This window comes from Salmo trutta, chromosome 20, assembly GCF_901001165.1.
Source record: "Salmo trutta chromosome 20, fSalTru1.1, whole genome shotgun sequence".
Classification (NCBI taxonomy): domain Eukaryota; kingdom Metazoa; phylum Chordata; class Actinopteri; order Salmoniformes; family Salmonidae; genus Salmo; species Salmo trutta.
The window spans coordinates 49,592,322-49,620,305 of record NC_042976.1 but is presented as its reverse complement, the minus strand read 5'-3'; the positions used below and the strand labels follow the sequence as shown (position 1 = coordinate 49,620,305).

Genomic DNA, 27,984 nt, shown 5'->3' with positions numbered 1-27,984 from the left:
TTCAGAATTATACCTGCCATAGATACTGGTACCTGTTGTGATGCTGAAAAGAGAATAAACACTTTCTGTTCTATTTCATTTGCAGGTGTTCTTTTTGGTGCTAGGTAGAAGATGAGGAAACACCGGCTGTTACCGCTGTGCGCTCTTCTGGGTGTCCTGTTCGCAGGACTTCTGCCCAAACTTGATGCCCAGGGTCAGGAAGGTAAGCTTAACTCACTGTTTTTGTCTTCAATTCAACTTGCAGGCCCTTGTGGGAACCCTCTCTTAAGCCCTTTTCAAAAATTATGTTTTGTTAGCCATGCTCAGTATCGTTTTTTATTTCACACTTCAAATATCCATTAATCTTAGTAGCACCTGGAAGGCCTACTTATTTTTGTATTTTGGGGGGGGGTACTTTTTACCGGATCATCCTTGTTGGTTTCAGCACAAATAATTAAATTATCAAAACATTTCAGACATTTAACGAAAAGTAGGAATGACAATGCTAATATTGCTGTTAAGCTAGAGTTGTATTGATATTTATGGGTTGAGTTTCCGCCTTCCTTGAAACAATAAACGTTTGGGAACAAGTCAAAAGTGTCTAGTTCCCTGCAGGAACTCAAAGGTATTTTCATGGTATGAATGAGAAAAGGGGTCTACTCAGGAATCACTGTTGCCTTAGAGCGCAAGTCCAGTGTCATGTTGGAGCCCTGGCCTCACAGTTCCGCCTAGTTTAAGGTAGCATGTTGGCAGGTGAGCTGAACTAAGGTGTACTTCCTTAATATTTTAGCACAAGTTAATAGGCCTAGTTTCCAGCGGTACTGTTGTTCGGTACATTAACAGGGTCGTGGTTACAGCCATACCACTGGACTTGCCTCTGTCTCGGCACGGTGAGAGTCCTCAAAACCAGGTTTCTTCTTTTGAAGATTGCGCACAAGGCCTGGCTGCCGATATATACTTTCTTGTGGATTCATCCTGGAGTATGGGACAAGAGAACTTTGAGCACGTCCGACAGTTTCTGTACAGCGTGGTTAAAGCACTGCACGAGGGTGGCGGTGGCAGATTTCAGTTCGCCCTCATCCAGTACAGCGGCTCGCCCAAAACTGAGTTCCAATTGAACACATACTCATCTCCGCTGGGGGCCCTGGCCCATATTCGGGCCATGGCCTACCGGGGGGGTGGCACTCGGACGGGCTTGGGCCTGGACTTTCTCATCCGGGCCCACCTGAACGCAGCGGCTGGCAGCCGCGCTGGCATGGGTGTGGCCCAGGCAGTGGTGATCCTGACAGACGGGCGCTCCCAAGATGACGTGGCTGAGCCGGCGCAGGTGCTGCGGCTAGCAGGGGTGAGCATGTTTGCGGTGGGGGTGCAGGACGCCGTGGACTGGGAGCTCAGGGAGATGGCTAGTGTGCCACAGGACGTACACATATTCAGCGTAGACTCTTTCCAGTCCTTGAGGGGTATTATCCAGGACTTAGTGGTGGGCTTGTGCGGCGCAGTCACTCAGGCCGGTGGCGCCCCGATGGCTGTCGAAGCCAAAGAAGTGCCTCGAGATGTGACAGGTAATAACAGGGGGCCTGTGTCACTACCATACTAATGCCCACATTATCATAAGAGAAGAATGTAACTACAAATGTGTGGCCATGTCTGGATCGAGTCCTGTATTAACACAATTAAGGGGTATTTAACACGATAACCCTCATTTATCATCCACTGTCCGGCACCCATTAACATCACTGTTTCTCATCATATTTTATTTGCCCGTAACACTTTAAGATCACCACCCAGGTTTGCATGTGATTGACACTGAATGCTTCTCAGAAGAGGGCTTCTGATGGCTGCTATGCCTCTTCCAAGCCAGATTGACCAAATTTATGAAGCTTGCGCATGAACTGAGAACATGCCATCTCAGTCAATGGGAATATCCATTGCTTTTTTGATATGGTAAAGACATATCGCTCTTCGTTTGCCAGTTTAGTTTGCTACAACAACATTGACTATGTAACAGTTACAAGCAGGATATTCAAACAAGTCAACGTTCATGACAGACTGCTACAGGAGGATTATCATCTATTTACATGACACAGTAACAGGATATTAAATTATATAATCTCTTTTTTCTCTATAATCAAATGAAGACAGATATGCAAAACACCTTCAGTCCATTACATTTGCCCTACAAAAATCACAAATGCTTTTGTCTGATTTTAAACAAATCTCCATGTATCAGCGCCTTATAGCTTAGATCTTTGAAAAAGCGAATGAATAGCGGTGACAAGCTGTTCCAATACGGCCTCCCGAAACACGGCGCAGCTTTTAACAATGGCTAACCACCCACCCACTGCTTGTGTGTCTTGTTTATGTTTGTTTGTGTTTAGGCTATGTTTTATAAGTAACTGTCAAATATGTGCTTACTATTCTACAACTGAAACAGTGATGAACCTGCCCTGGACTCATCCTTGACTTGCAGCAGAGCCTAGATTGAGAGATTTCAAAGATAACAGCTTAGCACAATGTATGAAACAAATGTTATAGAATAGTTATTTATTCTCTTGATTAACGGTAAGGGCTCTTAAGCATCAAGGATGGGCCACAGGGTCATGACTGGTACTCATTATCTCTGAGGTCTGTAACATGAGTCTGCATGGGGTGGCTGAACTCAATGGAGTTGGCAGGAGGTTATGTTTAAGTGCATTATCATAGAACCCAAACTGATATAAGACAGATAAAAGGAGAAATTGACATTTTACAATACATATTATACATTGTGTTATACATATGTAAAAAAAAAACACTATGAGTATATTATGAGTACAATGGTAAATTGGTAATGTTCTGTTGGGGTAGTTCATTTTCACACTGCTCTTCAAAAAAAAAATTATAATCGTAAATAACACATTTAGCAGAAAAATACATTTGTGGGGTATTTTAGCAAGCTACAGGGTCATGACAGAATAAGTTGCATCCATCATCCTTTTAGCTCCAGATCTAATCACTCCTTGGTTCAGCCTACATGCAGTATAATGTGCTTTTGTGATGTTTTTTTAATGATTGATTGTGTTCATCATGAATGTCACATGCAATGATGTGCCAGCACGTTCTCTTTCTCCCCCTTTCTCTGTTTTAACGCTTTCACGTTGCATTTTGTTTCTGTTTTGTCTCTCTCTCTCTCTCTCTCTCTCTCTCCCTTTTAAGCACAAGAGTCAGCTGACCTTGTACTCTTAATTGACGGATCTGAGAACGTTGGAGCGGCCAACTTCCCCCGCGTGCGCGATTTGGCTATGAAAGTCATTGAGGGCCTCGATGTGGGCAGGGACACAATTCGGGTGGCTGTGGCTCTGTACAGCGCGGACCTAGAGATTCAGTTCTTTCTAAATAGCTATGACACCAAAGCCGCTGTCCTGGACGCTGTGAAGGCCCTTCAGTTCACAGGCGGCGATGAGGCTAACCTTGGAGCCGCCTTGGAGACAGTCCCTGGGAGCCTGTTGAATCCGGCATCAGGGGGCAGGGCAGAGGAGGGGGTGCCCCAAGCTCTGGTGGTGATCAGTGCCGGGCCGTCCAATGACGATTTCAGTGCGGGTGACAGGGCTCTTAAGGCAGCGAGCATTATCACGTTTGGCGTGGTGGTCGGCAGCGTGGCCACCGCCGAGCTGGAGACTATCGCCACAGACAAGAGCTTTGTTCTGTCGGCCCCCGATTTCAGGGCAGTGGCAAGCATGGGTGACCAGTTGCTACCATATGTTAACGCGGTGGCCCAGCGCACCATTGTCATTCAGAATGAATTTACAGAAGGTAGGTAACCTCAATGCAAGGTAGGATTGGGTGGGGGGATCATGAAAAAAATTATTAAGTGTGTCTTCTAGCTGATTCCATACTTGAGGTAAGAATAATAAATCGCTGACACCTAATTTGAAGGGGGTATATGTGATACTTTTATAACACCTTAATTACACATTCATCATTGTTCAAGAGACATTTTCAAAAGCTCTTTAGTTTGTTCGACGCAGTGCCCAACCCCCTGGCACAACACACACACACAACAGACTGAGAGCAGCACAGGGTCAGCCTCAGAGCATTAGGCTGCCCGTTGATATTGCTTTGCTCAAGGCCACAAATGGCAACACAACAAATAGTAATTTAAAGGTGTAATATGTAGACATAGCTCTGCCATTTCCTCGTTGCTAAAATTCGCCTGATTTCAGTTTGTGCCATAACAAGCAATATAGTATAGTCTATAAAGTGTAGGGAATCATTGTCATATCTTAACCGCTGTGAAATATATTTTCAGCTGTTTGAAGCTGGTGTATTAAACCGACAGTAAAAAGACAAAAAAAATAAAAAATATTGCACATGGAACGGATCTATTGCTTATCAGACTTGCTTTCAATGAGAATGACAGATTAAATCACATTTCTATCTGAAATCTGTCAGGTCCTATATAAAGCTGAATAATGGATCTTTAAATATATCAAATATTTTTGTTGTGCTTGATTGAGCTATCCTGGCAGAATGGAACCAAGAGAATAGTCCCAAATGTGGCATACATAAAATCTACAAACATCTGGCACACTTCCACAAGATATCCTATTAGCCATTGTATTTGAACCATCAACATTCTACTTACTGGTTTGAGGCTACCTGACACACCTTGGTTCTCATTATTGATTAATCTATTTTGATGGAAAAATATTTTTGTACTGTAATGGAAATTGACTTTTGTTTTAAAAACATATATTGCATAGATGTGTTATGAATGTTTTGGTTGTTATGAATACTGCAACACTAAAAAGGTTATCATGACTGGTTTCATAAAGGTGTATACCCTCTTCAAGTAAGGCGTTAATAAATCATTGCACTTAATCTAATTGTAAGACAGCGCGTGCTTGAAATTTGGGGGTTGAGTGTTGGATCTCAATCTAATAGTTCAATATAATATTAATATTGAATGAATAACCTTGCACAAACATGTTGTGAGGACAATGCATTGTGAGGACAGTTATAACAATAGAAAGACAAGATAGCATCTTGACCTGATTTCTAACATTAATAACCAGCTTGTTGACGATAAATAACAGACCTAACAAGTGCACAAGCATTACAAAATGAACAAAACGAACTGAATACTGAAAATAGTTTATTCAATTTGCTATATACACTTGTAGATCATCTGTAATTACACAGGCTGACATACAAAAAAGCAACATGATATAGTAGGTTTGGTATAGTTTTGTTATCTTGCTGTCTTACTTATATGTAGATGTCTGTGTATACGGTTTTCTAGATTTACTATTCATCTTTTCCTGTGAAGCAGGAACGTCATTTTATTGCATCAGGTTTTCATTTCATTGGTGGGCCCTATTGTAAAGTAGAAGCTATTCATTTTTTTAAGTAAATTACAGTTACCCCCTTCTCCTAAACAAGTAGCATAAAATGCATTTAATCTTCAACACCTCCAAATTGGCACCATTATCTAATTCCCAGAATGCCACACAGCTGTATTTGTATAATTTGCAGCAATTCAGATGCCATTTCATACTTCTTCAGATGTTACAACTTTAAATATGAATAACTGTCCTAATAATAAGCCATTTGTTAGTGCCTTTATTAAACATGGAATGCTTTGTGAATGCATTCAGTCATGTTAAATATGGCATTAATTATTAATTAAGTACATTTGTAAGAGGCTAAGCACAGATGCAATTAATCCGATCATCAACAGAGTATCACAGCTTTAGTAGCTTTATTTAGCTAATAATAGCTAGTTTTTACATAGATTATTCTAACACGATACTGTATTTTCTCTTTCAGCCTTGGAAGTGGGAAAAAGGGATATCATTTTTCTCATTGACAGCACTATGGGTGCCACAATGATCAACTCTCTTCGTGAGTTTATCAAAAGGTTTGTTGACAGCATGCCGATCGGACCGGATCAAGTGCAAGTGGGTGTGGCCCAGTTCAGCAATACTGCCAGGCTTGAGATTGAGCTGAACGCATATGGATCCAAGGAAGACTTGAGTGCAGCCCTAGGCAGACTCAAGCCAAGACCAGGACAAGTGGTGAACATCGGGGCGGCCCTGGACTTTGTGAGGAGCAACATGCTGAGGCCTGACAAGGGGAGTCGTATTCAGCAGGGCGTGCCCCAGCTGGTTCTGTTGTTGACCAGTAAGAAGTCCAGCGACAGTGTGGAGCAGGCTGCTGAGGCACTGCAGCGCATGGGGGTTCTGACCCTGGCTGCCGGCACTAAGACTGCCGATGAGCAGGAGCTGAAGCAGATTGCCTTTGATGAGAGCTTGGTGTTCATGCTGAAGGACTTCCGGGCATTGATCCGCAACCCCAGGGTGATTGTCTCTCCCCTTTCCACTCTATCTGGGATTGTGGTGACTGAGGGACCCACAGAGCCAGGTAATGCTCCTATCCTATCGTTACTATGATTGATACTAGCTACTTAAATGTAATTTACCCCTAACATGTGACATTTTCTTATCCCAAGACTCCATAAGGCATTTAAAAATCATTGACATATAATATTTTATGACTTGAACATTAGAATAGATGTAATGATATTTTTTCTCTCCCCTGTTTTCCTCAGTGGTTGAAATTACAACAGTGCAGACCCAGCGAGTAGTCAGAGACATCGTCTTTATGGTGGATGGCTCTAGCTACATTGGGGGTGCCAACCTTCCGTACGTGCGGGATTTCATTGCCGGTGTGGTAAACCAGCTGGACGTGCGGCCCGACAGGGTGCGCATCGCTCTCATGCAATTCGCAGAGAACCCAAAGATTGAATTCTATCTGAACACGCACAACACAAAGCAAGATGTGCTGGCCAGCCTGGGTCAGCTCAGGCTAATGGGAGGGTCTGCTTTGAACACGGGAGCGGCAATGGATTATGCACTTACCAACATGTTCCAGGCCTCGACTGGGTCACGTAAGAGGCAAGGTGTCCAACAGGTGCTTCTCCTGATCACTGGAGGCCCATCCCAGGATGAGGTTAAAAGGATAGCAGACAAAGTGGCCGTGGCGGGTGTACTGACCTTCACAGTCAGTGCTGGCCAGGCAGATGAGGCCTACTTGAAGACGGTCGCTTTTGTACCAAACTTGGCTTACCATGAAAGCAGATTTGCTGACCTGCCAAGTGTTGTTGAACAGATCATGACTCCTTTGACTACTGTGGTCGGAGATACAGACATCACAGAAACAGAAATAACCGAGGAACCTGGTGAGCTTTATGTTGTATTTTAGCTTTATTGCTACATGTTGGGTTAAACAGTGGATACTAAATATTAAAACAAACTGCATAATAATGCTATTGACTGAGAAAACTGAAGGTGGTGTTCCCTTTCCTCTTTTCTTGCAGCAGTTGTTGGAGGCGAGAGGGATGTTGCGTTCCTGATTGACGGCTCTGATAATGTCCGAGCAGATTTCCCCTACATCCGGGACTTTATCATCAAAGTCATTGAGCCTCTTGATATTGGACAAGATAGAGTCCGGATTTCAGTTGTCCAGCATAGTGAGAGGCCAGCTCCCAATTTCTACCTGAATACATATAAGGATAAGGCTGAAGTTTTAAGGGCCGTTAATGATCTAAGACTGTCTGGTGGACGGAGTCTGAACACCGGAATGGCTTTGAAATTCATGAAGGACACCATCCTGTCCCCAGTTCATGGTAGCCGTGCGGCTCAAAATGTACCCCAGTTTTTGATTGTTTTGACCGGAGGAAAGTCTAAGGATAGCGTGAAGGAGTCTGCTGGTGCTTTAAAGACCGATGGAGTGGTACCGTTTGGCGTTGGTGTCAAGGATGCAGACCCTAAGCAAATCGAGGCTATTTCTCACAACCCATCCTTTGCTTTCAACGTGAAGGAATTCAGCCAGCTCAATACGGTCCAACAAACGCTCAATAGCTATGTGAGCCTTCCCAAGGAAAAGCTGAAGGCTGTCCTGGAGGAAGGTAAGCAAAAGCTTTTCTCATGTTCTATGTTGTGTGACACGCCTGTCATTGTCTTTGCTCTTGATGATGCTCTTTGTGATGTGCTGATTGTTTCTTGTAAATGTGCCTTATTGTTGTGTCTCAGCCTCGGTTCATGCTGATGCTGTGAAAAGAGATATTGTATTCCTGCTGGATGGTTCTGATGGCACAAGGAGTGGATTCCCAGCATTGCGAGACTTTGTTCAAAGTGTAGTGGATAAACTCTCTGTGGAGGAAAACAGAGAAAGAGTTTCTCTGGTTCAGTACTCTGACAAACCAGAGGCCCATTTCTATCTGAACTCGCACAAAACAAAGGATGCCGTTATTCACGCCATAAGTAATATGAGGCACAAGGGTGGAAGGAGCCTAAACACTGGGGCAGCTCTCCAGTTTGTGAGACACTACATCTTTACTGCCTCCTCTGGCAGTAGACGACTGGAAGGTGTGCCCCAGGTCCTGATCCTTTTGACTAGCAAGAAATCCAGAGATGATGTTAAGGGCCCTGCTGTAGCTCTTAAAGATCTGGAAATTGTGTCAATAGGGGTCGGAGTTGGGGACGCCAATTTCCGTGAGTTGGAAATGATTTCCTTCCAACCTGGTTTCACATTCCAGGTTGCTGAGTTCTCTGAGTTGCCCTCAATCCATCCACAGCTTGTTGCTACGCTTAAAAGACTGTCAAAAGACACAGAAGAAGCTGTGGCTCCTGTGACTCATGGAATTCCTGATTTAGTAGGTAAGAACTTCAGCTTGGATATGAGTATGCTAAATACAAGAAACATACCATATTCTTTATCTTTGGAACAATGCTGAAATTGAAGCATGATAAATACATGGATGCCTATGACTTTGGTAAACATAGTCTCAGTAGAGTATTTCCTACAATGTCGATACATTGTGAATTTTGGTAGAAACGTTCTGGTATTTAGTTGCATGGTTGAGAAAATCTTTGATTCAGAGCATTTATTGGCTTTTTATTCTCTTAAACCAAAATAATTTCCCCCTATTTCACTCTATTCACTCTCTTCCTCTCTTACCTCAACCATGTATGGATAAACTATGCCAAACTTCACATATTTTTGTTGAAAAGATGGTTGTTCTGCTTGTGATGATACTTTCTCAGAACGGTACTGCCAAAACCTGCCTACAATGTTCCAGCTTCTCATTCACCCTTGCAGATATGCATGCAAATATGTATTAATACAGACAACTAACCACAACCATAATCTTGGATTAATTTATTCTGTTAGTGATATTTTTCCACTGTCTTGTGTACATATTCAGCTTCAAACATTCTTAACAATGTTTGGTTGTTTTTTACATCTTACATTCCTTTTCTATAATATAATTGTTAGTCAATGTATCCCATTTTTATCTATCTTCACCACCTAGTGGATACAGTGAGCAGCAAAAGGGATATAGTGTTTCTCCTTGATGGTTCAGACGACTCCAGAAATGGATTGCCTGCCATTAGAGAGTTTATACGAAGAATGGCCAATGAACTTGACATCGATGGGGACAATGTTCGAGTTGCTGTTGTGCAATACAGTGACGATGCTGCGGAATACTTCCACCTGAAAGCTCATAAAACAAAAAGGACTGTCATCTACGCTGTTAGAAGCCTAAGGCATAAAGGAGGAAGACCCCGCAACACTGGGGCAGCTCTTCAGTATGTTAGGGACAATGTTTTCACTGCTTCGTCCGGGAGTCGACATCTGGAAGGGGTTCCTCAGATTTTGTTTTTGTTAATTGGTGGAGAGTCAAGTGATGACGTCACAGCTGCTGCATCTGATCTCAAACGCCTTGGGGTTCTTTCGTTTGCCATTGGGATGAAAAATGTCAGGCAAGAGGAGCTGCAGAGCATTGCCTACTCTTCCAGATTTATTTTCAACCTACCAGTCTTTGGTGAACTTTTGTCCATACAGCCAGAGATCCTTGCCTTTGTCCAGTCAAAAATGGGAATTGAGCCCCCCACTATTGTCGGTAAGAACCACCATGACTCTGAGTCAACAATTAAGTTGACTTTCCCAGATGTCATTCATTTTTCTTCTATCAAATATTGGTCTTGACTGGTTTGATTACTTATGTAAGTGCACCATTCTTTGAAGAAAATCTCTGGATCAGTTTACATTCCCTCAAATTGCCTCTTTGAATGGTTACGCTATATAATCCTACTTTTATGAACAAAACACCAGAGATGGTGCTGGGATGGTTACTGTTCTACTTGCATCAAATACATTTTTATTGGCATAAAAATGCCAAATCCTCTCTTTCTTGTTCCACATTCCAGAAATGTAGCTCTATTCTTGATTGTTTAAAATCAGGAAACTATGCTTTTCTGGTCCTTTCAGCTTAAGCTCTTTTTTGAGCCAATGATACAGTATATCATTGTCTAGTTGTTTTAAGCTAGTTTCGATTCTCATCTGTCTTAATCTTCCCCTTTCTTCATGGAAGGAGTGTTTGATTTCACATCTCAATTTCTTTTCTTAAAACTCAAGCTCTTTATCTACAAACTTTCTTAATTTTTTTTTTACATTTGAGGCCATTTGATCTCACTTTATTTTCACTCACTATTTCTTTGCATGTTGCATAGAGCTATGTAATGACGTGATAGTCATCATAGTTAAAATATATTATGGAGAATATTTCAGACAATTTTGCAATGTATAGGTCTACTTTACAACATTCTATTGATATGCTGCCCTTGTGAATGCATTAATGCATATATGTAGTGGTTTTATTATTAAATAGGTCCTTCAATGTTTTCTTAGTTGAATTAGATGCTGCACAGAGAGACATAGTGTTCCTATTGGATGGGTCTGATGATACTAGGAGTGGATTTCCAGCCATGTGTGGATTTGTTCAAAGAGTGGTGGAGAACCTCAATGTTGGAGAGATCAAAGATCGAGTTTCTGTGGTTCAGTACAGCAGAAATCCAGAGGCCCATTTCTTGCTGAACACATATCCAGAAAAACAAAGTGTTCTAGGTTCTATTCGAAGCCTACAGCACAAAGGGGGTAGACCCCTCAACACCGGGGCCGCCCTCCAGTACGTAAAGGACAATGTCTTTACTGCCTCCTCAGGAAGCAGAAGCCAAGAAGGCGTCCCTCAGATACTGATACTGCTAACTGGTGGCAAATCTCAAGATGATGTTGGAGGTGCTGCTGCTGCTTTGAAACAGGACAGAATTGTACCATTCAGTATTGGTACGAGGAATTCAGACATTCTAGAGCTCCAAATGATAGCACATATTCCCTCCTATGCCCTTTCTGTCTCTCGGTTTGATGACCTTGAAAGCATTCAACAGCAGCTTTTGTCATTTGTAAAAAGGGTCCCTCGTCAGCCAAGAGTGTATCAACCAACTGTAGTAGGTAAGGAGTTATTTCGCTACCTCTCTTCATTAGCAATTGAATCTGTCACATTTCAGGTTACTACATTCTTGCTGAAAATTCAGCACATTCATGATACTGCTTTATGCATGCCTTTTGAAAAATGTTGGTATCATTTGCTAGTCACAAATATACATGATCTTTCTTGATCATTTTACCTGAGAATTTCATTTCATTCATGTGCATTTCTAGATAACACTGAATCCAAACAACGTGATGTTGTATTTTTACTGGATGGCTCTGATGAAACTCTAAATGGATTTGAGGCAATGCGTGACTTTGTTCAAAGAGTAGTGGAGAAACTCACTGTGCAGGAGACAAGAGATCGAGTCTCTGTGGTGCAGTATAGCAAAGAACCAGAGGCCCACTTCTATCTGAACACTTACACAACAAAACAAGACATTGTTGACGCTGTTAGACACCTGAGGCACAAAGGAGGGATCACCCTCAACACTGGGGCAGCTCTCCAGTATGTCAGGGATAACATCTTTACTGCCTCCTCTGGAAGTAGACGCCAAGAGGGCATCCCTCAGATTCTGGTTTTATTGAGTGGGGGAAGGTCCAATGATGATGTCAGAAATGCAGTGACAAACTTGAAAGCAATTGATGTGATGGCAATAGTGGTGGGAATGAGGAATGCTGATACACTTGAGCTTCAAACTATTTCAGGTCAACCCAGCTATGCTTTCTCTGCTCCAAATTACAATGATCTCCCAAACATTCAACAGCAAGTGTTCTCTGCTGTTCAGAGAGTTGCAATGACTACTCCTAACTTGCCAACAACACTAATAGGTAAGAATGCAATCATGGCAACAGTTATGCTGTAGTTGGTCATTTGAGTTAGCATAATATTGATGTATTTCATTTCACAAAACACAGAGGTGTTTGTTGAATTCCTTATATGTATATTTTAAAAGTTATTCTTTACCATTAACCCATTTTATGAATGGTTATAGATGCAACAACTGACGACAGGAGGGACATTGTATTTTTACTTGATGGTTCTGATGATTCCCGAAGAATATTCCCAGATATTCAAGACTTTATGCAGAGAGTAGTGGAGAAACTCAATGTAGATGGGAACAAAGATCATGTGTCTGTGGTTCAATACAGTGACAGAGCAGAGGTTCATTTCAACTTGGGTATGCATTCAACAAAAGATTATGTTCTTGATGCTGTTAGAGGTCTGAGGCACAAAGGAGGAAGTCCTCGAAATACTGGAGCAGCTCTCCAATATGTGAGGGATAATGTCTTTACTGCCTCCAGTGGAAGTAGAAGCCTGCAAGGTGTTCCACAGATACTAATACTGCTGAGTGGTGGAAGATCTAGAGATGATATCAGAACCCCTGTCACAAAGCTCAAAGAAATGGGAGTCATTTCAATCGGTATTGGCACAGGAGATGCAGACACACTTGAACTGCAAACAATATCTCATGAACCCAATTATGCCCTTTCCATTACTGATTTTGAAGACCCCAGAATTCAGCAAGAATTGTTGTCATTGTTAACAGAAGCATCCCATCAACCAGAGCCAGCTGCTCCTACCATGCATTTTGGTAAGCTGTGGCCATTTGTATTTTGCTGTAGTGTCACGTGTTCTCTGCATTTAGATACATTATCTTATCTATGTTATTGCATGTCTTTTGAAGAAACCATATACTTGTGTCCAAGATATTTCACCTTTAGAGAATGAGATTATTAAGATTTCAGTTGGACAATGGTTTTATGCTAGCAATGACCTTGATATCACTGCAGTTGCTTTCTGTGCCCTCTCTGAAAAAAGTGCCTTTCCTTTCCCTTTGCAACTTTTCTTTACCTTCATTTCAGAATCTGACAAAAAGGATGTTGTATTTCTTATTGATGGATCTGACAACTCTAAAACTGGTTTTGAGGGGATTCGTCGCTTTGCAGAGAAAGTAGTGGAGATTCTTAATGTGGAGGAAAATGGCGACCGGGTGGCCCTTGTTCAGTACAGTGGGAATGCCACACCCAATTTCTATCTGAATTCATACTCTTCTAAAAATGATGTGCTTAATTCAATAAGATCCATGAGGCACAAAGTTGGAAGACCTCTCAACACTGGCACAGCCCTGCAGTTTGTGAGAGACACCGTATTTACTGCTTCAGCTGGAGGCAGACGTGCTGAGGGTGTGCCTCAATACCTATTTGTCTTCAGTGGTGGGAGATCTAGTGATAATATAATGGGACCAGCACAGTCATTGAGAGGGGATGGAGTAAGAACATTTAGCATTGGAACAAGGAATGCTGATACGTTGGAGTTACAAATGATATCTTTTAAACCAGGAGACTCTTTTTCTGTTGCCAATTTTAATAACCTTGACAGCATACACTCTTCAGTGACAGCTGTAATAAATGGTGTTCAGGAAACACCTGAAATGTCAACTGTCATTGGTAAGATTATTAAGATAAAAGTTTATATCACTTCAGGCTTTTTAAAATCACAAATTCACAGTCATTCACTGAGAATCTATTCCAAATCTTCCTATTAGGGAGCAGCATTGTCATACAATTGAATACAAAATTATGTGATTTCAGTACAGATGTGCAGTATATAAGGACCTATTGGTTGTGCAATTATTATTTTTGCTCATTTCAGACAATTCCACTTTGTTGACATCAGATATCCAGAGGGTGGATGGGGTTGATGTTGTATTTCTACTTGATGGATCTGATGAGATGCAAAAAGGTGTCCAATCAATCTGTGATTTTCTTGGCCAATTTGTTGAACATCTTGACATCGGGCCAGACAAAGCACAAGTTGCTGTGATCCAGTACAGTAACAAACCTACCACTCATTTCTTATTGAACACTTACTCATCGAAGATTGATATCATGGCAGAAGTACGCAATATCAATCTTGAAGGAGGAAGGTCCCGCAACACTGGGGAAGCTCTTGATTATGTTAAAAACAATGTCTTTAATACCTCCTCAGGAAGTAGACGCCATGAGGGCATCCCTCAGATACTGATACTGCTAAGTGGGGGAAAATCACAAGATGATGTTCTGGTTCCATCTAAGAGTCTGAAGGCGGCTGGAATTGTGCTTTTGACTGTTGCGGTCAAATACGCAGATGGAGCGGAGATGCAGAGCATTGCATACAGTCCCAATCATGCATATTTGCTAAGAGAGTTTTCTGACCTTTCTCTTGTTAGACAACGGTTGCTCTCAGCAGTTGTCTCTCATAAAGACACAGTAAGACCGGGCTTAGGTGAGTGAAAAAGAGTACAATAATAAACAATTTCATTGAAAATATGTATAAAAGAGAAGTTATATTTTTCAATCATTTTCAAAATATGTAGCTTGAAATGTGTATAATGTACCATGCACAATTTGCTGATTTAGTTCAATTTTCATCCTAGTTCAAGGCACCAGTGTGAAAAGAGACATTGTTTTCCTCCTTGATGGATCTGATGATGTAAGGAGTAGATTCACAGATATACGAGAGTTTGTTGCGAAAGTGGTGGAAAAGTTTGATGTGGACAAGGGAAAAGATCAAGTTGCTGTTCTGCAGTACAGCAACAGTGCAGCAGTGAACTTTAACCTGAATGCGTACAAGACAAGAGATGATGTGCTTACAGCAGTCAGAAATCTGAGGCCAAAGGGTGGGAGGCCTCAATATACTGGCACAGCCCTCCAGTTTGTGAAGGACCATGTCTTTACTAATAATGCTGCAAGTCGACGTCATGAGGGTGCTGAACAGATCCTAGTGCTACTGACTGGTGGCAGATCTAGAGATTCTCCTCGAGGTCCTTCCAGGGCCCTCAAGACTTTGGGGGTTGTAACATTTGCTATTGGATCAAGGATGACCGATTTGGTTGAAATGCAATCAATATCATCTCTTCCAAATTATTCTTATTCAGTCCCTGATTTTGCAAACCTTCAAAACATCCAGCAAAGTTTGGAGACAAATCTTGCTCAAGTAAGACCACAGGAGGTAACTAGAGTTGGTAAGAAAATATTAAACTTTTATACTGGAAATGTTGATTTCCGATTAGAATTATTAATAAAGAACAAAATAGTTTATTGACATAACAGGACATATGTTTTTACATATATTTATTTTTTTATTGTGTGTTGGACAGTGGAAAGTGATGGAAATAGGAGAGATATCGTGTTTCTTCTGGATGGATCAGATAACACCAGAAAAGGATTCCCAGCTATTCAGGAGTTCCTCCACAAAATCATTGAAAATCTCAATGTGGAACAAAAGAATGACAGAGTGGCTGTGGTACAGTTTAGTAACGGTGCAGTGGCAAACTTTTATTTGAATTCATTTCTGAGAAAGAAAGACATGTTGAATTCTGTGAGGGGACTCTCGCACAAAGGGGGAAGACCCCTTAATACTGGAGCAGCTCTTAAGTTTGTGAAAGAAAATGTATTCACAAGATCCTCTGGGAGTAGACAATTGGACGGTGTGAAACAAATGCTAATTCTCCTCAGTAGTGGACGGTCAAGAGACAATGTAGATAAACCAGCTTCTGCTCTCAAGGAGCTTGGTGTCTTGGTGTTTGGAATTGGAACAAGGAGCTCTGATAGCAGAGAATTACAGAAGATATCCTATGACCACAGTTATGCTCTCTCCGTGTCTGAATTTACTGACCTCCCCAACATCCAACAGCAGCTTCTTTCTGCCATGAACACTGCCATTATACAGGACACAACCATGACACCAACACTAATAACAACAATACTTGGTAAGGAAAAGGTCTTGATCATTTCCATTTCCTCTTTTACATTAGCATGGAGTAGTTGACAGCTTTTACATTTTGGGTAGATGCCCATAAGGTCTTTCATGTTCTTTTCACTTTATAAATATGTTGCAGTTTTTGCAAGAGCTCTCCGATGCACATATAACCTCTTACTTTGAATAGCTGTCTCAGATTAGGGAAAGGAGTGGCTTGCATGTGACAGAAGCAACAGTGTCCTGTTATCTCCTTGTGTATACAACATTCAACATTACTCCGTTTTTTACCCTCATATTCCCTAGTTAAGAGTCGGGCTCTCAAAAGGGATGTTGTGTTCTTGCTGGATGGATCTGATGGCACTAGGAGAGTATTCCCAGCCATGCGTGACTTTGTTCAAAGAGTGGTGGAGACACTCAGTGTGGATGAGAACAAAGATCGCGTTGCGGTGGTCCAGTACAGTAGAGATCCAGCCGCCCAATTCTATCTGAACACATACACAACAAAGGGAGAGATTCTCAACACTGTAAGAGGTCTGAGACACAAAGGCGGGAGACCTCTCAACACTGGAGCAGCTCTCCAGTACGTGAGGGACAATGTCTTTACTGCCTCCTCCGGAAGCAGACGCTTGGAAGGCGTTCCACAGCTACTGATTCTGTTGAGTGGTGGAAGGTCGGTTGACAATGTTGACACACCAGCCTCTGCTCTGAAGGAGCTTGGGGTTTTGGTCTTTGGAATTGGAACAAGGAGCTCTGATAGCAGAGAATTGCAGAGGATATCACATGATCCCAGTTACGCTCTGTCTGTCTCAGACTTTACTGACCTTCCGAGCATCCAGCAGCAACTTCTGTCCTCAGTGGAGGCAGTGGTTATTGATGTTACTCCAGAATCACCAACAGTTTTAGGTATGTGTTATCACTGTGAATTAAGAGTCAGGATGTGTTAGCAAAATGGCCGCTGAGTCTTAGAAACGACTATATAATTTGGCCAAAAACACCACATTTGATCAGTTTGATTGACATAATCTACTTATTTTCTCAGTTGATCATGACACCGCCAGAAAGGATGTGGTATTCCTTCTGGATGGTTCTGATGGCACAAGGAATGGATTCCCAGCAATGCGTGATTTTGTTCAGAGAGTAGTAGAGAAACTCAATGTGGGAGGAGACAAAGACCGCGTTTCTGTGGTCCAGTACGGTAGAGATCAAGAAGTTAATTTCTATCTGAACACATACACCACGAAGGGCGACATTCTTGACATCGTCAGAGGTCTGAGGCACAGAGGAGGTAGACCCCTCAACACTGGGGCAGCCCTCCAGTATGTAAGGGACAACGTCTTTACTGCCTCCTCAGGAAGCAGAAGCCAAGAGGGTGTCCCTCAGATGCTGATACTGCTGAGTGGCGGGAGGTCCAATGATAATGTTGAAATACCAGTTTCTGCCCTGAAAGAGAGTGGGGTCTTGATCTTTGGCATTGGAAACAGAAATTCTAGCAAAGAGGTTCAAAGGATTGCCTCTGACCCCAGTTATTCCCAGTCTGTTTCTGAATTCTCTGATCTCCCCAGCGTCCAGGATAAGTTTTTCTCCTCACTCATTACTGTACACGTTGGCGCCACACACATTTCCCCAACAGTCATAGGTAAGACCGGATGCATTATCTAGGAAAACTAAAGCAACAAACACATATTTCAGATTTGATGAAGCAATGTTGACATACTGTTTTGTTGACATACTGTTTTGTTTCTGATACTCTTAGTGGACCTAAGCATTGCCAGAAAGGATGTAGTATTCTTGCTGGATGGTTCTGATGGCACTAGGAATGGCTTCCCAGAAATGCGGGACTTTGTTCAAAGAGTAGTGGAGAAACTCACTGTAGGGGAGAACAGAGATCGAGTCTCTGTGGTACAGTATAGCAGAGAACCAGAGGCCCACTTCTATCTGAACACTTACACGAGAAAAGAAGAGGTTGTTGACACCGTAAGAGGGCTGAAGCACAAAGGAGGGAGACCCCTCAACACTGGAGCAGCTCTCCAGTATGTCAGGGACTACGTCTTTACTGCCTCCTCTGGAAGTAGGCGCCTTGAAAGTGTTCCACAGATTCTGATACTGCTAAATGGTGGAAGGTCCTTTGACAATGTAGATAAACCAGCTTCTGCTCTCAAGGAGCTTGGTGTCTTGGTGTTTGGAATTGGAACAAGGAGCTCTGATAGCAGAGAATTACAGAAGATATCCTATGACCCCAGTTATGCTCTCTCCGTGTCTGAATTTACTGACCTCCCCAACATCCAACAGCAGCTTCTTTCTGCCATGAACACTGCCATTATACAGGACACAACCATGACACCAACACTAATACCAACATTACTAGGTAAGAAAAATATGCTTTTGATCTGTTCCATTTCCTCTTTTACATTAGGATAGAGTAGTTGATAGCTTAGAACACTTGTGTAGGTTCCCCTGAGGCCTTTCATGTGGTTTCATTTCATACCTCTGTACCAATGTTCCCTATGATATAACTCAAGCCAATGCAGAAATTGTCACTTTCGTTGAATAGTTGTTTGTGATAAGTGAAAGGGATGACTTTCATGTGACAGAAGCAGCTTTGTCCTGTTTTCCCTTACCTATGCCACATGTAATATGACTCTTTATCTGAACCTTCACATTCCCTAGTTGAGAGTCAGGCTCCCAGGAGGGATGTTGTGTTCTTGCTGGATGGATCTGATGGCACTAGGAGTGGATTCCCAGCCATGCGTGACTTTGTTCAAAGAGTGGTGGAGACACTCAGTGTGGATGAGAACAAAGATCGCGTTGCGGTGGTCCAGTACAGTAGAGATCCAGCCGCCCAATTCTATCTGAACACATACACAACAAAGGGAGAGATTCTCAACACTGTAAGAGGTCTGAGACACAAAGGCGGGAGACCTCTCAACACTGGAGCAGCTCTCCAGTACGTGAGGGACAATGTCTTTACTGCCTCCTCCGGAAGCAGACGCTTGGAAGGCGTTCCACAGCTACTGATTCTGTTGAGTGGTGGAAGGTCGGTTGACAATGTTGACACGCCAGCCTCTGCTCTGAAGGAGCTTGGGGTTTTGGTCTTTGGAATTGGAACAAGGAGCTCTGATAGCAGAGAATTGCAGAGGATATCACATGATCCCAGTTACGCTCTGTCTGTCTCAGACTTTACTGACCTTCCGAGCATCCAGCAGCAACTTCTGTCCTCGGTGGAGGCAGTGGTTATTGATGTTACTCCAGAATCACCAACAGTTTTAGGTATGTGTTATCACTGTGAATTAAGAGTCAGGATGTGTTAGCAAAATGGCTGCTGACTCTTAGAAACGACTATATAATTTGGCCAAAAACACCACATTTGATCCGTTTGATTGACATAATCTACTTATTTTCTCAGTTGATCATGACACCGCCAGAAAGGATGTGGTATTCCTTCTGGATGGTTCTGATGACACAAGGAATGGATTCCCAGCAATGCGTGATTTTGTTCAGAGAGTAGTAGAGAAACTCAATGTGGGAGGAGACAAAGACCGCGTTTCTGTGGTCCAGTACGGTAGAGATCAAGAAGTTAATTTCTATCTGAACACATACACCACGAAGGGCGACATTCTTGACATCGTCAGAGGTCTGAGGCACAGAGGAGGTAGACCCCTCAACACTGGGGCAGCCCTCCAGTATGTAAGGGACAACGTCTTTACTGCCTCCTCAGGAAGCAGAAGCCAAGAGGGTGTCCCTCAGATGCTGATACTGCTGAGTGGCGGGAGGTCCAATGATAATGTTGAAATACCAGTTTCTGCCCTGAAAGAGAGTGGGGTCTTGATCTTTGGCATTGGAAACAGAAATTCTAGCAAAGAGGTTCAAAGGATTGCCTCTGACCCCAGTTATTCCCAGTCTGTTTCTGAATTCTCTGATCTCCCCAGCGTCCAGGATAAGTTTTTCTCCTCACTCATTACTGTACACGTTGGCGCCACACCCATTTCCCCAACAGTCATAGGTAAGACCGGATGCATTATCTAGGAAAACTAAAGCAACAAACACATATTTCAGATTTGATGAAGCAATGTTGACATACTGTTTTGTTGACATACTGTTTTGTTTCTGATACTCTTAGTGGACCTAAGCATTGCCAGAAAGGATGTAGTATTCTTGCTGGATGGTTCTGATGGCACTAGGAATGGCTTCCCAGAAATGCGGGACTTTGTTCAAAGAGTAGTGGAGAAACTCACTGTAGGGGAGAACAGAGATCGAGTCTCTGTGGTACAGTATAGCAGAGAACCAGAGGCCCACTTCTATCTGAACACTTACACGAGAAAAGAAGAGGTTGTTGACACCGTAAGAGGGCTGAAGCACAAAGGAGGGAGACCCCTCAACACTGGAGCAGCTCTCCAGTATGTCAGGGACTACGTCTTTACTGCCTCCTCTGGAAGTAGGCGCCTTGAAAGTGTTCCACAGATTCTGATACTGCTAAATGGTGGAAGGTCCTTTGACAATGTAGATAAACCAGCTTCTGCTCTCAAGGAGCTTGGTGTCTTGGTGTTTGGAATTGGAACAAGGAGCTCTGATAGCAGAGAATTACAGAAGATATCCTATGACCCCAGTTATGCTCTCTCCGTGTCTGAATTTACTGACCTCCCCAACATCCAACAGCAGCTTCTTTCTGCCATGAACACTGCCATTATACAGGACACAACCATGACACCAACACTAATACCAACATTACTAGGTAAGAAACATATGCTTTTGATCTGTTCCATTTCCTCTTTTACATTAGGATAGAGTAGTTGATAGCTTAGAACACTTGTGTAGATTCCCCTGAGGCCTTTCATGTGGTTTCATTTCATACCTCTGTACCAATGTTCCCTATGATATAACTCAAGCCAATGCAGAAATTGTCACTTTCGTTGAATAGTTGTTTGTGATAAGTGAAAGGGATGACTTTCATGTGACAGAAGCAGCTTTGTCCTGTTTTCCCTTACCTATGCCACATGTAATATGACTCTTTATCTGAACCTTCACATTCCCTAGTTGAGAGTCAGGCTCCCAGGAGGGATGTTGTGTTCTTGCTGGATGGATCTGATGGCACTAGGAGTGGATTCCCAGCCATGCGTGACTTTGTTCAAAGAGTGGTGGAGACACTCAGTGTGGATGAGAACAAAGATCGCGTTGCGGTGGTCCAGTACAGTAGAGATCCAGCCGCCCAATTCTATCTGAACACATACACAACAAAGGGAGAGATTCTCAACACTGTAAGAGGTCTGAGACACAAAGGCGGGAGACCTCTCAACACTGGAGCAGCTCTCCAGTACGTGAGGGACAATGTCTTTACTGCCTCCTCCGGAAGCAGACGCTTGGAAGGCGTTCCACAGCTACTGATTCTGTTGAGTGGTGGAAGGTCGGTTGACAATGTTGACACGCCAGCCTCTGCTCTGAAGGAGCTTGGGGTTTTGGTCTTTGGAATTGGAACAAGGAGCTCTGATAGCAGAGAATTGCAGAGGATATCACATGATCCCAGTTACGCTCTGTCTGTCTCAGACTTTACTGACCTTCCGAGCATCCAGCAGCAACTTCTGTCCTCGGTGGAGGCAGTGGTTATTGATGTTACTCCAGAATCACCAACAGTTTTAGGTATGTGTTATCACTGTGAATTAAGAGTCAGGATGTGTTAGCAAAATGGCCGCTGAGTCTTAGAAACGACTATATAATTTGGCCAAAAACACCACATTTGATCCGTTTGATTGACATAATCTACTTATTTTCTCAGTTGATCATGACACCGCCAGAAAGGATGTGGTATTCCTTCTGGATGGTTCTGATGGCACAAGGAATGGATTCCCAGCAATGCGTGATTTTGTTCAGAGAGTAGTAGAGAAACTCAATGTGGGAGGAGACAAAGACCGCGTTTCTGTGGTCCAGTACGGTAGAGATCAAGAAGTTAATTTCTATCTGAACACATACACCACGAAGGGCGACATTCTTGACATCGTCAGAGGTCTGAGGCACAGAGGAGGTAGACCCCTCAACACTGGGGCAGCCCTCCAGTATGTAAGGGACAACGTCTTTACTGCCTCCTCAGGAAGCAGAAGCCAAGAGGGTGTCCCTCAGATGCTGATACTGCTGAGTGGCGGGAGGTCCAATGATAATGTTGAAATACCAGTTTCTGCCCTGAAAGAGAGTGGGGTCTTGATCTTTGGCATTGGAAACAGAAATTCTAGCAAAGAGGTTCAAAGGATTGCCTCTGACCCCAGTTATTCCCAGTCTGTTTCTGAATTCTCTGATCTCCCCAGCGTCCAGGATAAGTTTTTCTCCTCACTCATTACTGTACACGTTGGCGCCACACCCATTTCCCCAACAGTCATAGGTAAGACCGGATGCATTATCTAGGAAAACTAAAGCAACAAACACATATTTCAGATTTGATGAAGCAATGTTGACATACTGTTTTGTTGACATACTGTTTTGTTTCTGATACTCTTAGTGGACCTAAGCATTGCCAGAAAGGATGTAGTATTCTTGCTGGATGGTTCTGATGGCACTAGGAATGGCTTCCCAGAAATGCGGGACTTTGTTCAAAGAGTAGTGGAGAAACTCACTGTAGGGGAGAACAGAGATCGAGTCTCTGTGGTACAGTATAGCAGAGAACCAGAGGCCCACTTCTATCTGAACACTTACACGAGAAAAGAAGAGGTTGTTGACACCGTAAGAGGGCTGAAGCACAAAGGAGGGAGACCCCTCAACACTGGAGCAGCTCTCCAGTATGTCAGGGACTACGTCTTTACTGCCTCCTCTGGAAGTAGGCGCCTTGAAAGTGTTCCACAGATTCTGATACTGCTAAATGGTGGAAGGTCCTTTGACAATGTAGATAAACCAGCTTCTGCTCTCAAGGAGCTTGGTGTCTTGGTGTTTGGAATTGGAACAAGGAGCTCTGATAGCAGAGAATTACAGAAGATATCCTATGACCCCAGTTATGCTCTCTCCGTGTCTGAATTTACTGACCTCCCCAACATCCAACAGCAGCTTCTTTCTGCCATGAACACTGCCATTATACAGGACACAACCATGACACCAACACTAATACCAACATTACTAGGTAAGAAACATATGCTTTTGATCTGTTCCATTTCCTCTTTTACATTAGGATAGAGTAGTTGATAGCTTAGAACACTTGTGTAGATTCCCCTGAGGCCTTTCATGTGGTTTCATTTCATACCTCTGTACCAATGTTCCCTATGATATAACTCAAGCCAATGCAGAAATTGTCACTTTCGTTGAATAGTTGTTTGTGATAAGTGAAAGGGATGACTTTCATGTGACAGAAGCAGCTTTGTCCTGTTTTCCCTTACCTATGCCACATGTAATATGACTCTTTATCTGAACCTTCACATTCCCTAGTTGAGAGTCAGGCTCCCAGGAGGGATGTTGTGTTCTTGCTGGATGGATCTGATGGCACTAGGAGTGGATTCCCAGCCATGCGTGACTTTGTTCAAAGAGTGGTGGAGACACTCAGTGTGGATGAGAACAAAGATCGCGTTGCGGTGGTCCAGTACAGTAGAGATCCAGCCGCCCAATTCTATCTGAACACATACACAACAAAGGGAGAGATTCTCAACACTGTAAGAGGTCTGAGACACAAAGGCGGGAGACCTCTCAACACTGGAGCAGCTCTCCAGTACGTGAGGGACAATGTCTTTACTGCCTCCTCCGGAAGCAGACGCTTGGAAGGCGTTCCACAGCTACTGATTCTGTTGAGTGGTGGAAGGTCGGTTGACAATGTTGACACGCCAGCCTCTGCTCTGAAGGAGCTTGGGGTTTTGGTCTTTGGAATTGGAACAAGGAGCTCTGATAGCAGAGAATTGCAGAGGATATCACATGATCCCAGTTACGCTCTGTCTGTCTCAGACTTTACTGACCTTCCGAGCATCCAGCAGCAACTTCTGTCCTCGGTGGAGGCAGTGGTTATTGATGTTACTCCAGAATCACCAACAGTTTTAGGTATGTGTTATCACTGTGAATTAAGAGTCAGGATGTGTTAGCAAAATGGCTGCTGAGCTCTTAGAAACGACTATATAATTTGGCCAAAAACACCACATTTGATCCGTTTGATTGACATAATCTACTTATTTTCTCAGTTGATCATGACACCGCCAGAAAGGATGTGGTATTCCTTCTGGATGGTTCTGATGGCACAAGGAATGGATTCCCAGCAATGCGTGATTTTGTTCAGAGAGTAGTAGAGAAACTCAATGTGGGAGGAGACAAAGACCGCGTTTCTGTGGTCCAGTACGGTAGAGATCAAGAAGTTAATTTCTATCTGAACACATACACCACGAAGGGCGACATTCTTGACATCGTCAGAGGTCTGAGGCACAGAGGAGGTAGACCCCTCAACACTGGGGCAGCCCTCCAGTATGTAAGGGACAACGTCTTTACTGCCTCCTCAGGAAGCAGAAGCCAAGAGGGTGTCCCTCAGATGCTGATACTGCTGAGTGGCGGGAGGTCCAATGATAATGTTGAAATACCAGTTTCTGCCCTGAAAGAGAGTGGGGTCTTGATCTTTGGCATTGGAAACAGAAATTCTAGCAAAGAGGTTCAAAGGATTGCCTCTGACCCCAGTTATTCCCAGTCTGTTTCTGAATTCTCTGATCTCCCCAGCGTCCAGGATAAGTTTTTCTCCTCACTCATTACTGTACACGTTGGCGCCACACCCATTTCCCCAACAGTCATAGGTAAGACCGGATGCATTATCTAGGAAAACTAAAGCAACAAACACATATTTCAGATTTGATGAAGCAATGTTGACATACTGTTTTGTTGACATACTGTTTTGTTTCTGATACTCTTAGTGGACCTAAGCATTGCCAGAAAGGATGTAGTATTCTTGCTGGATGGTTCTGATGGCACTAGGAATGGCTTCCCAGAAATGCGGGACTTTGTTCAAAGAGTAGTGGAGAAACTCACTGTAGGGGAGAACAGAGATCGAGTCTCTGTGGTACAGTATAGCAGAGAACCAGAGGCCCACTTCTATCTGAACACTTACACGAGAAAAGAAGAGGTTGTTGACACCGTAAGAGGGCTGAAGCACAAAGGAGGGAGACCCCTCAACACTGGAGCAGCTCTCCAGTATGTCAGGGACTACGTCTTTACTGCCTCCTCTGGAAGTAGGCGCCTTGAAAGTGTTCCACAGATTCTGATACTGCTAAATGGTGGAAGGTCCTTTGACAATGTAGATAAACCAGCTTCTGCTCTCAAGGAGCTTGGTGTCTTGGTGTTTGGAATTGGAACAAGGAGCTCTGATAGCAGAGAATTACAGAAGATATCCTATGACCCCAGTTATGCTCTCTCCGTGTCTGAATTTACTGACCTCCCCAACATCCAACAGCAGCTTCTTTCTGCCATGAACACTGCCATTATACAGGACACAACCATGACACCAACACTAATACCAACATTACTAGGTAAGAAACATATGCTTTTGATCTGTTCCATTTCCTCTTTTACATTAGGATAGAGTAGTTGATAGCTTAGAACACTTGTGTAGATTCCCCTGAGGCCTTTCATGTGGTTTCATTTCATACCTCTGTACCAATGTTCCCTATGATATAACTCAAGCCAATGCAGAAATTGTCACTTTCGTTGAATAGTTGTTTGTGATAAGTGAAAGGGATGACTTTCATGTGACAGAAGCAGCTTTGTCCTGTTTTCCCTTACCTATGCCACATGTAATATGACTCTTTATCTGAACCTTCACATTCCCTAGTTGAGAGTCAGGCTCCCAGGAGGGATGTTGTGTTCTTGCTGGATGGATCTGATGGCACTAGGAGTGGATTCCCAGCCATGCGTGACTTTGTTCAAAGAGTGGTGGAGACACTCAGTGTGGATGAGAACAAAGATCGCGTTGCGGTGGTCCAGTACAGTAGAGATCCAGCCGCCCAATTCTATCTGAACACATACACAACAAAGGGAGAGATTCTCAACACTGTAAGAGGTCTGAGACACAAAGGCGGGAGACCTCTCAACACTGGAGCAGCTCTCCAGTACGTGAGGGACAATGTCTTTACTGCCTCCTCCGGAAGCAGACGCTTGGAAGGCGTTCCACAGCTACTGATTCTGTTGAGTGGTGGAAGGTCGGTTGACAATGTTGACACGCCAGCCTCTGCTCTGAAGGAGCTTGGGGTTTTGGTCTTTGGAATTGGAACAAGGAGCTCTGATAGCAGAGAATTGCAGAGGATATCACATGATCCCAGTTACGCTCTGTCTGTCTCAGACTTTACTGACCTTCCGAGCATCCAGCAGCAACTTCTGTCCTCGGTGGAGGCAGTGGTTATTGATGTTACTCCAGAATCACCAACAGTTTTAGGTATGTGTTATCACTGTGAATTAAGAGTCAGGATGTGTTAGCAAAATGGCCGCTGAGTCTTAGAAACGACTATATAATTTGGCCAAAAACACCACATTTGATCCGTTTGATTGACATAATCTACTTATTTTCTCAGTTGATCATGACACCGCCAGAAAGGATGTGGTATTCCTTCTGGATGGTTCTGATGGCACAAGGAATGGATTCCCAGCAATGCGTGATTTTGTTCAGAGAGTAGTAGAGAAACTCAATGTGGGAGGAGACAAAGACCGCGTTTCTGTGGTCCAGTACGGTAGAGATCAAGAAGTTAATTTCTATCTGAACACATACACCACGAAGGGCGACATTCTTGACATCGTCAGAGGTCTGAGGCACAGAGGAGGTAGACCCCTCAACACTGGGGCAGCCCTCCAGTATGTAAGGGACAACGTCTTTACTGCCTCCTCAGGAAGCAGAAGCCAAGAGGGTGTCCCTCAGATGCTGATACTGCTGAGTGGCGGGAGGTCCAATGATAATGTTGAAATACCAGTTTCTGCCCTGAAAGAGAGTGGGGTCTTGATCTTTGGCATTGGAAACAGAAATTCTAGCAAAGAGGTTCAAAGGATTGCCTCTGACCCCAGTTATTCCCAGTCTGTTTCTGAATTCTCTGATCTCCCCAGCGTCCAGGATAAGTTTTTCTCCTCACTCATTACTGTACACGTTGGCGCCACACCCATTTCCCCAACAGTCATAGGTAAGACCGGATGCATTATCTAGGAAAACTAAAGCAACAAACACATATTTCAGATTTGATGAAGCAATGTTGACATACTGTTTTGTTGACATACTGTTTTGTTTCTGATACTCTTAGTGGACCTAAGCATTGCCAGAAAGGATGTAGTATTCTTGCTGGATGGTTCTGATGGCACTAGGAATGGCTTCCCAGAAATGCGGGACTTTGTTCAAAGAGTAGTGGAGAAACTCACTGTAGGGGAGAACAGAGATCGAGTCTCTGTGGTACAGTATAGCAGAGAACCAGAGGCCCACTTCTATCTGAACACTTACACGAGAAAAGAAGAGGTTGTTGACACCGTAAGAGGGCTGAAGCACAAAGGAGGGAGACCCCTCAACACTGGAGCAGCTCTCCAGTATGTCAGGGACTACGTCTTTACTGCCTCCTCTGGAAGTAGGCGCCTTGAAAGTGTTCCACAGATTCTGATACTGCTAAATGGTGGAAGGTCCTTTGACAATGTAGATAAACCAGCTTCTGCTCTCAAGGAGCTTGGTGTCTTGGTGTTTGGAATTGGAACAAGGAGCTCTGATAGCAGAGAATTACAGAAGATATCCTATGACCCCAGTTATGCTCTCTCCGTGTCTGAATTTACTGACCTCCCCAACATCCAACAGCAGCTTCTTTCTGCCATGAACACTGCCATTATACAGGACACAACCATGACACCAACACTAATACCAACATTACTAGGTAAGAAAAATATGCTTTTGATCTGTTCCATTTCCTCTTTTACATTAGGATAGAGTAGTTGATAGCTTAGAACACTTGTGTAGGTTCCCCTGAGGCCTTTCATGTGGTTTCATTTCATACCTCTGT

The 27,984-nt window shown here is 43.3% G+C and overlaps 2 protein-coding genes and 1 long non-coding RNA gene across 7 annotated transcripts in view; all 3 read left to right on the top strand.

The window, feature by feature from the left end:
• Nucleotides 1-1,244: 1,244 nt before the first annotated feature.
• On the top strand, nt 1,245-10,922 carry LOC115156382 (collagen alpha-3(VI) chain-like; the record flags this gene model as incomplete). Its single annotated transcript, XM_029703851.1, has 8 exons — nt 1,245-1,541; nt 3,175-3,771; nt 5,788-6,381; nt 6,569-7,198; nt 7,337-7,927; nt 8,052-8,678; nt 9,335-9,925; nt 10,714-10,922. Coding segments are annotated over exons 1-8 (4,050 nt in total), but the record flags the coding sequence as incomplete, so codon positions are not given.
• A 33-nt stretch (nt 10,923-10,955) lies between these two features.
• On the top strand, nt 10,956-13,620 carry LOC115156212 (uncharacterized). Its single transcript, XR_003868204.1, has 2 exons — nt 10,956-11,313; nt 11,524-13,620. It is a non-coding gene; the product is annotated as an uncharacterized LOC115156212 (long non-coding RNA).
• Nucleotides 13,621-15,780: 2,160 nt separating this feature from the next.
• The window catches only part of LOC115156209 (uncharacterized), a 56,380-nt gene continuing 44,176 nt past the window's right edge, over nt 15,781-27,984 (top strand). For 4 of the 5 annotated variants that reach the window (XM_029703592.1, XM_029703591.1, XM_029703590.1 and 1 more), the window contains exons 1-16: nt 15,782-16,046; nt 16,340-16,939; nt 17,076-17,672; nt 17,790-18,401; nt 18,704-19,303; nt 19,440-20,036; nt 20,154-20,765; nt 21,068-21,667; nt 21,804-22,400; nt 22,518-23,129; nt 23,432-24,031; nt 24,169-24,765; nt 24,883-25,494; nt 25,797-26,396; nt 26,533-27,129; nt 27,247-27,858. In XM_029703592.1, coding sequence (XP_029559452.1) covers nt 15,986-16,046; nt 16,340-16,939; nt 17,076-17,672; nt 17,790-18,401; nt 18,704-19,303; nt 19,440-20,036; nt 20,154-20,765; nt 21,068-21,667; nt 21,804-22,400; nt 22,518-23,129; nt 23,432-24,031; nt 24,169-24,765; nt 24,883-25,494; nt 25,797-26,396; nt 26,533-27,129; nt 27,247-27,858 — 9,106 coding nt within the window. In that variant the 5' untranslated portion in view covers nt 15,782-15,985. Of the gene's footprint in view, nt 16,047-16,339; nt 16,940-17,075; nt 17,673-17,789; nt 18,402-18,703; nt 19,304-19,439; nt 20,037-20,153; nt 20,766-21,067; nt 21,668-21,803; nt 22,401-22,517; nt 23,130-23,431; nt 24,032-24,168; nt 24,766-24,882; nt 25,495-25,796; nt 26,397-26,532; nt 27,130-27,246; nt 27,859-27,984 lie in introns of all 5 variants that reach the window. The other variant, XM_029703589.1, reaches the window with a different exon arrangement.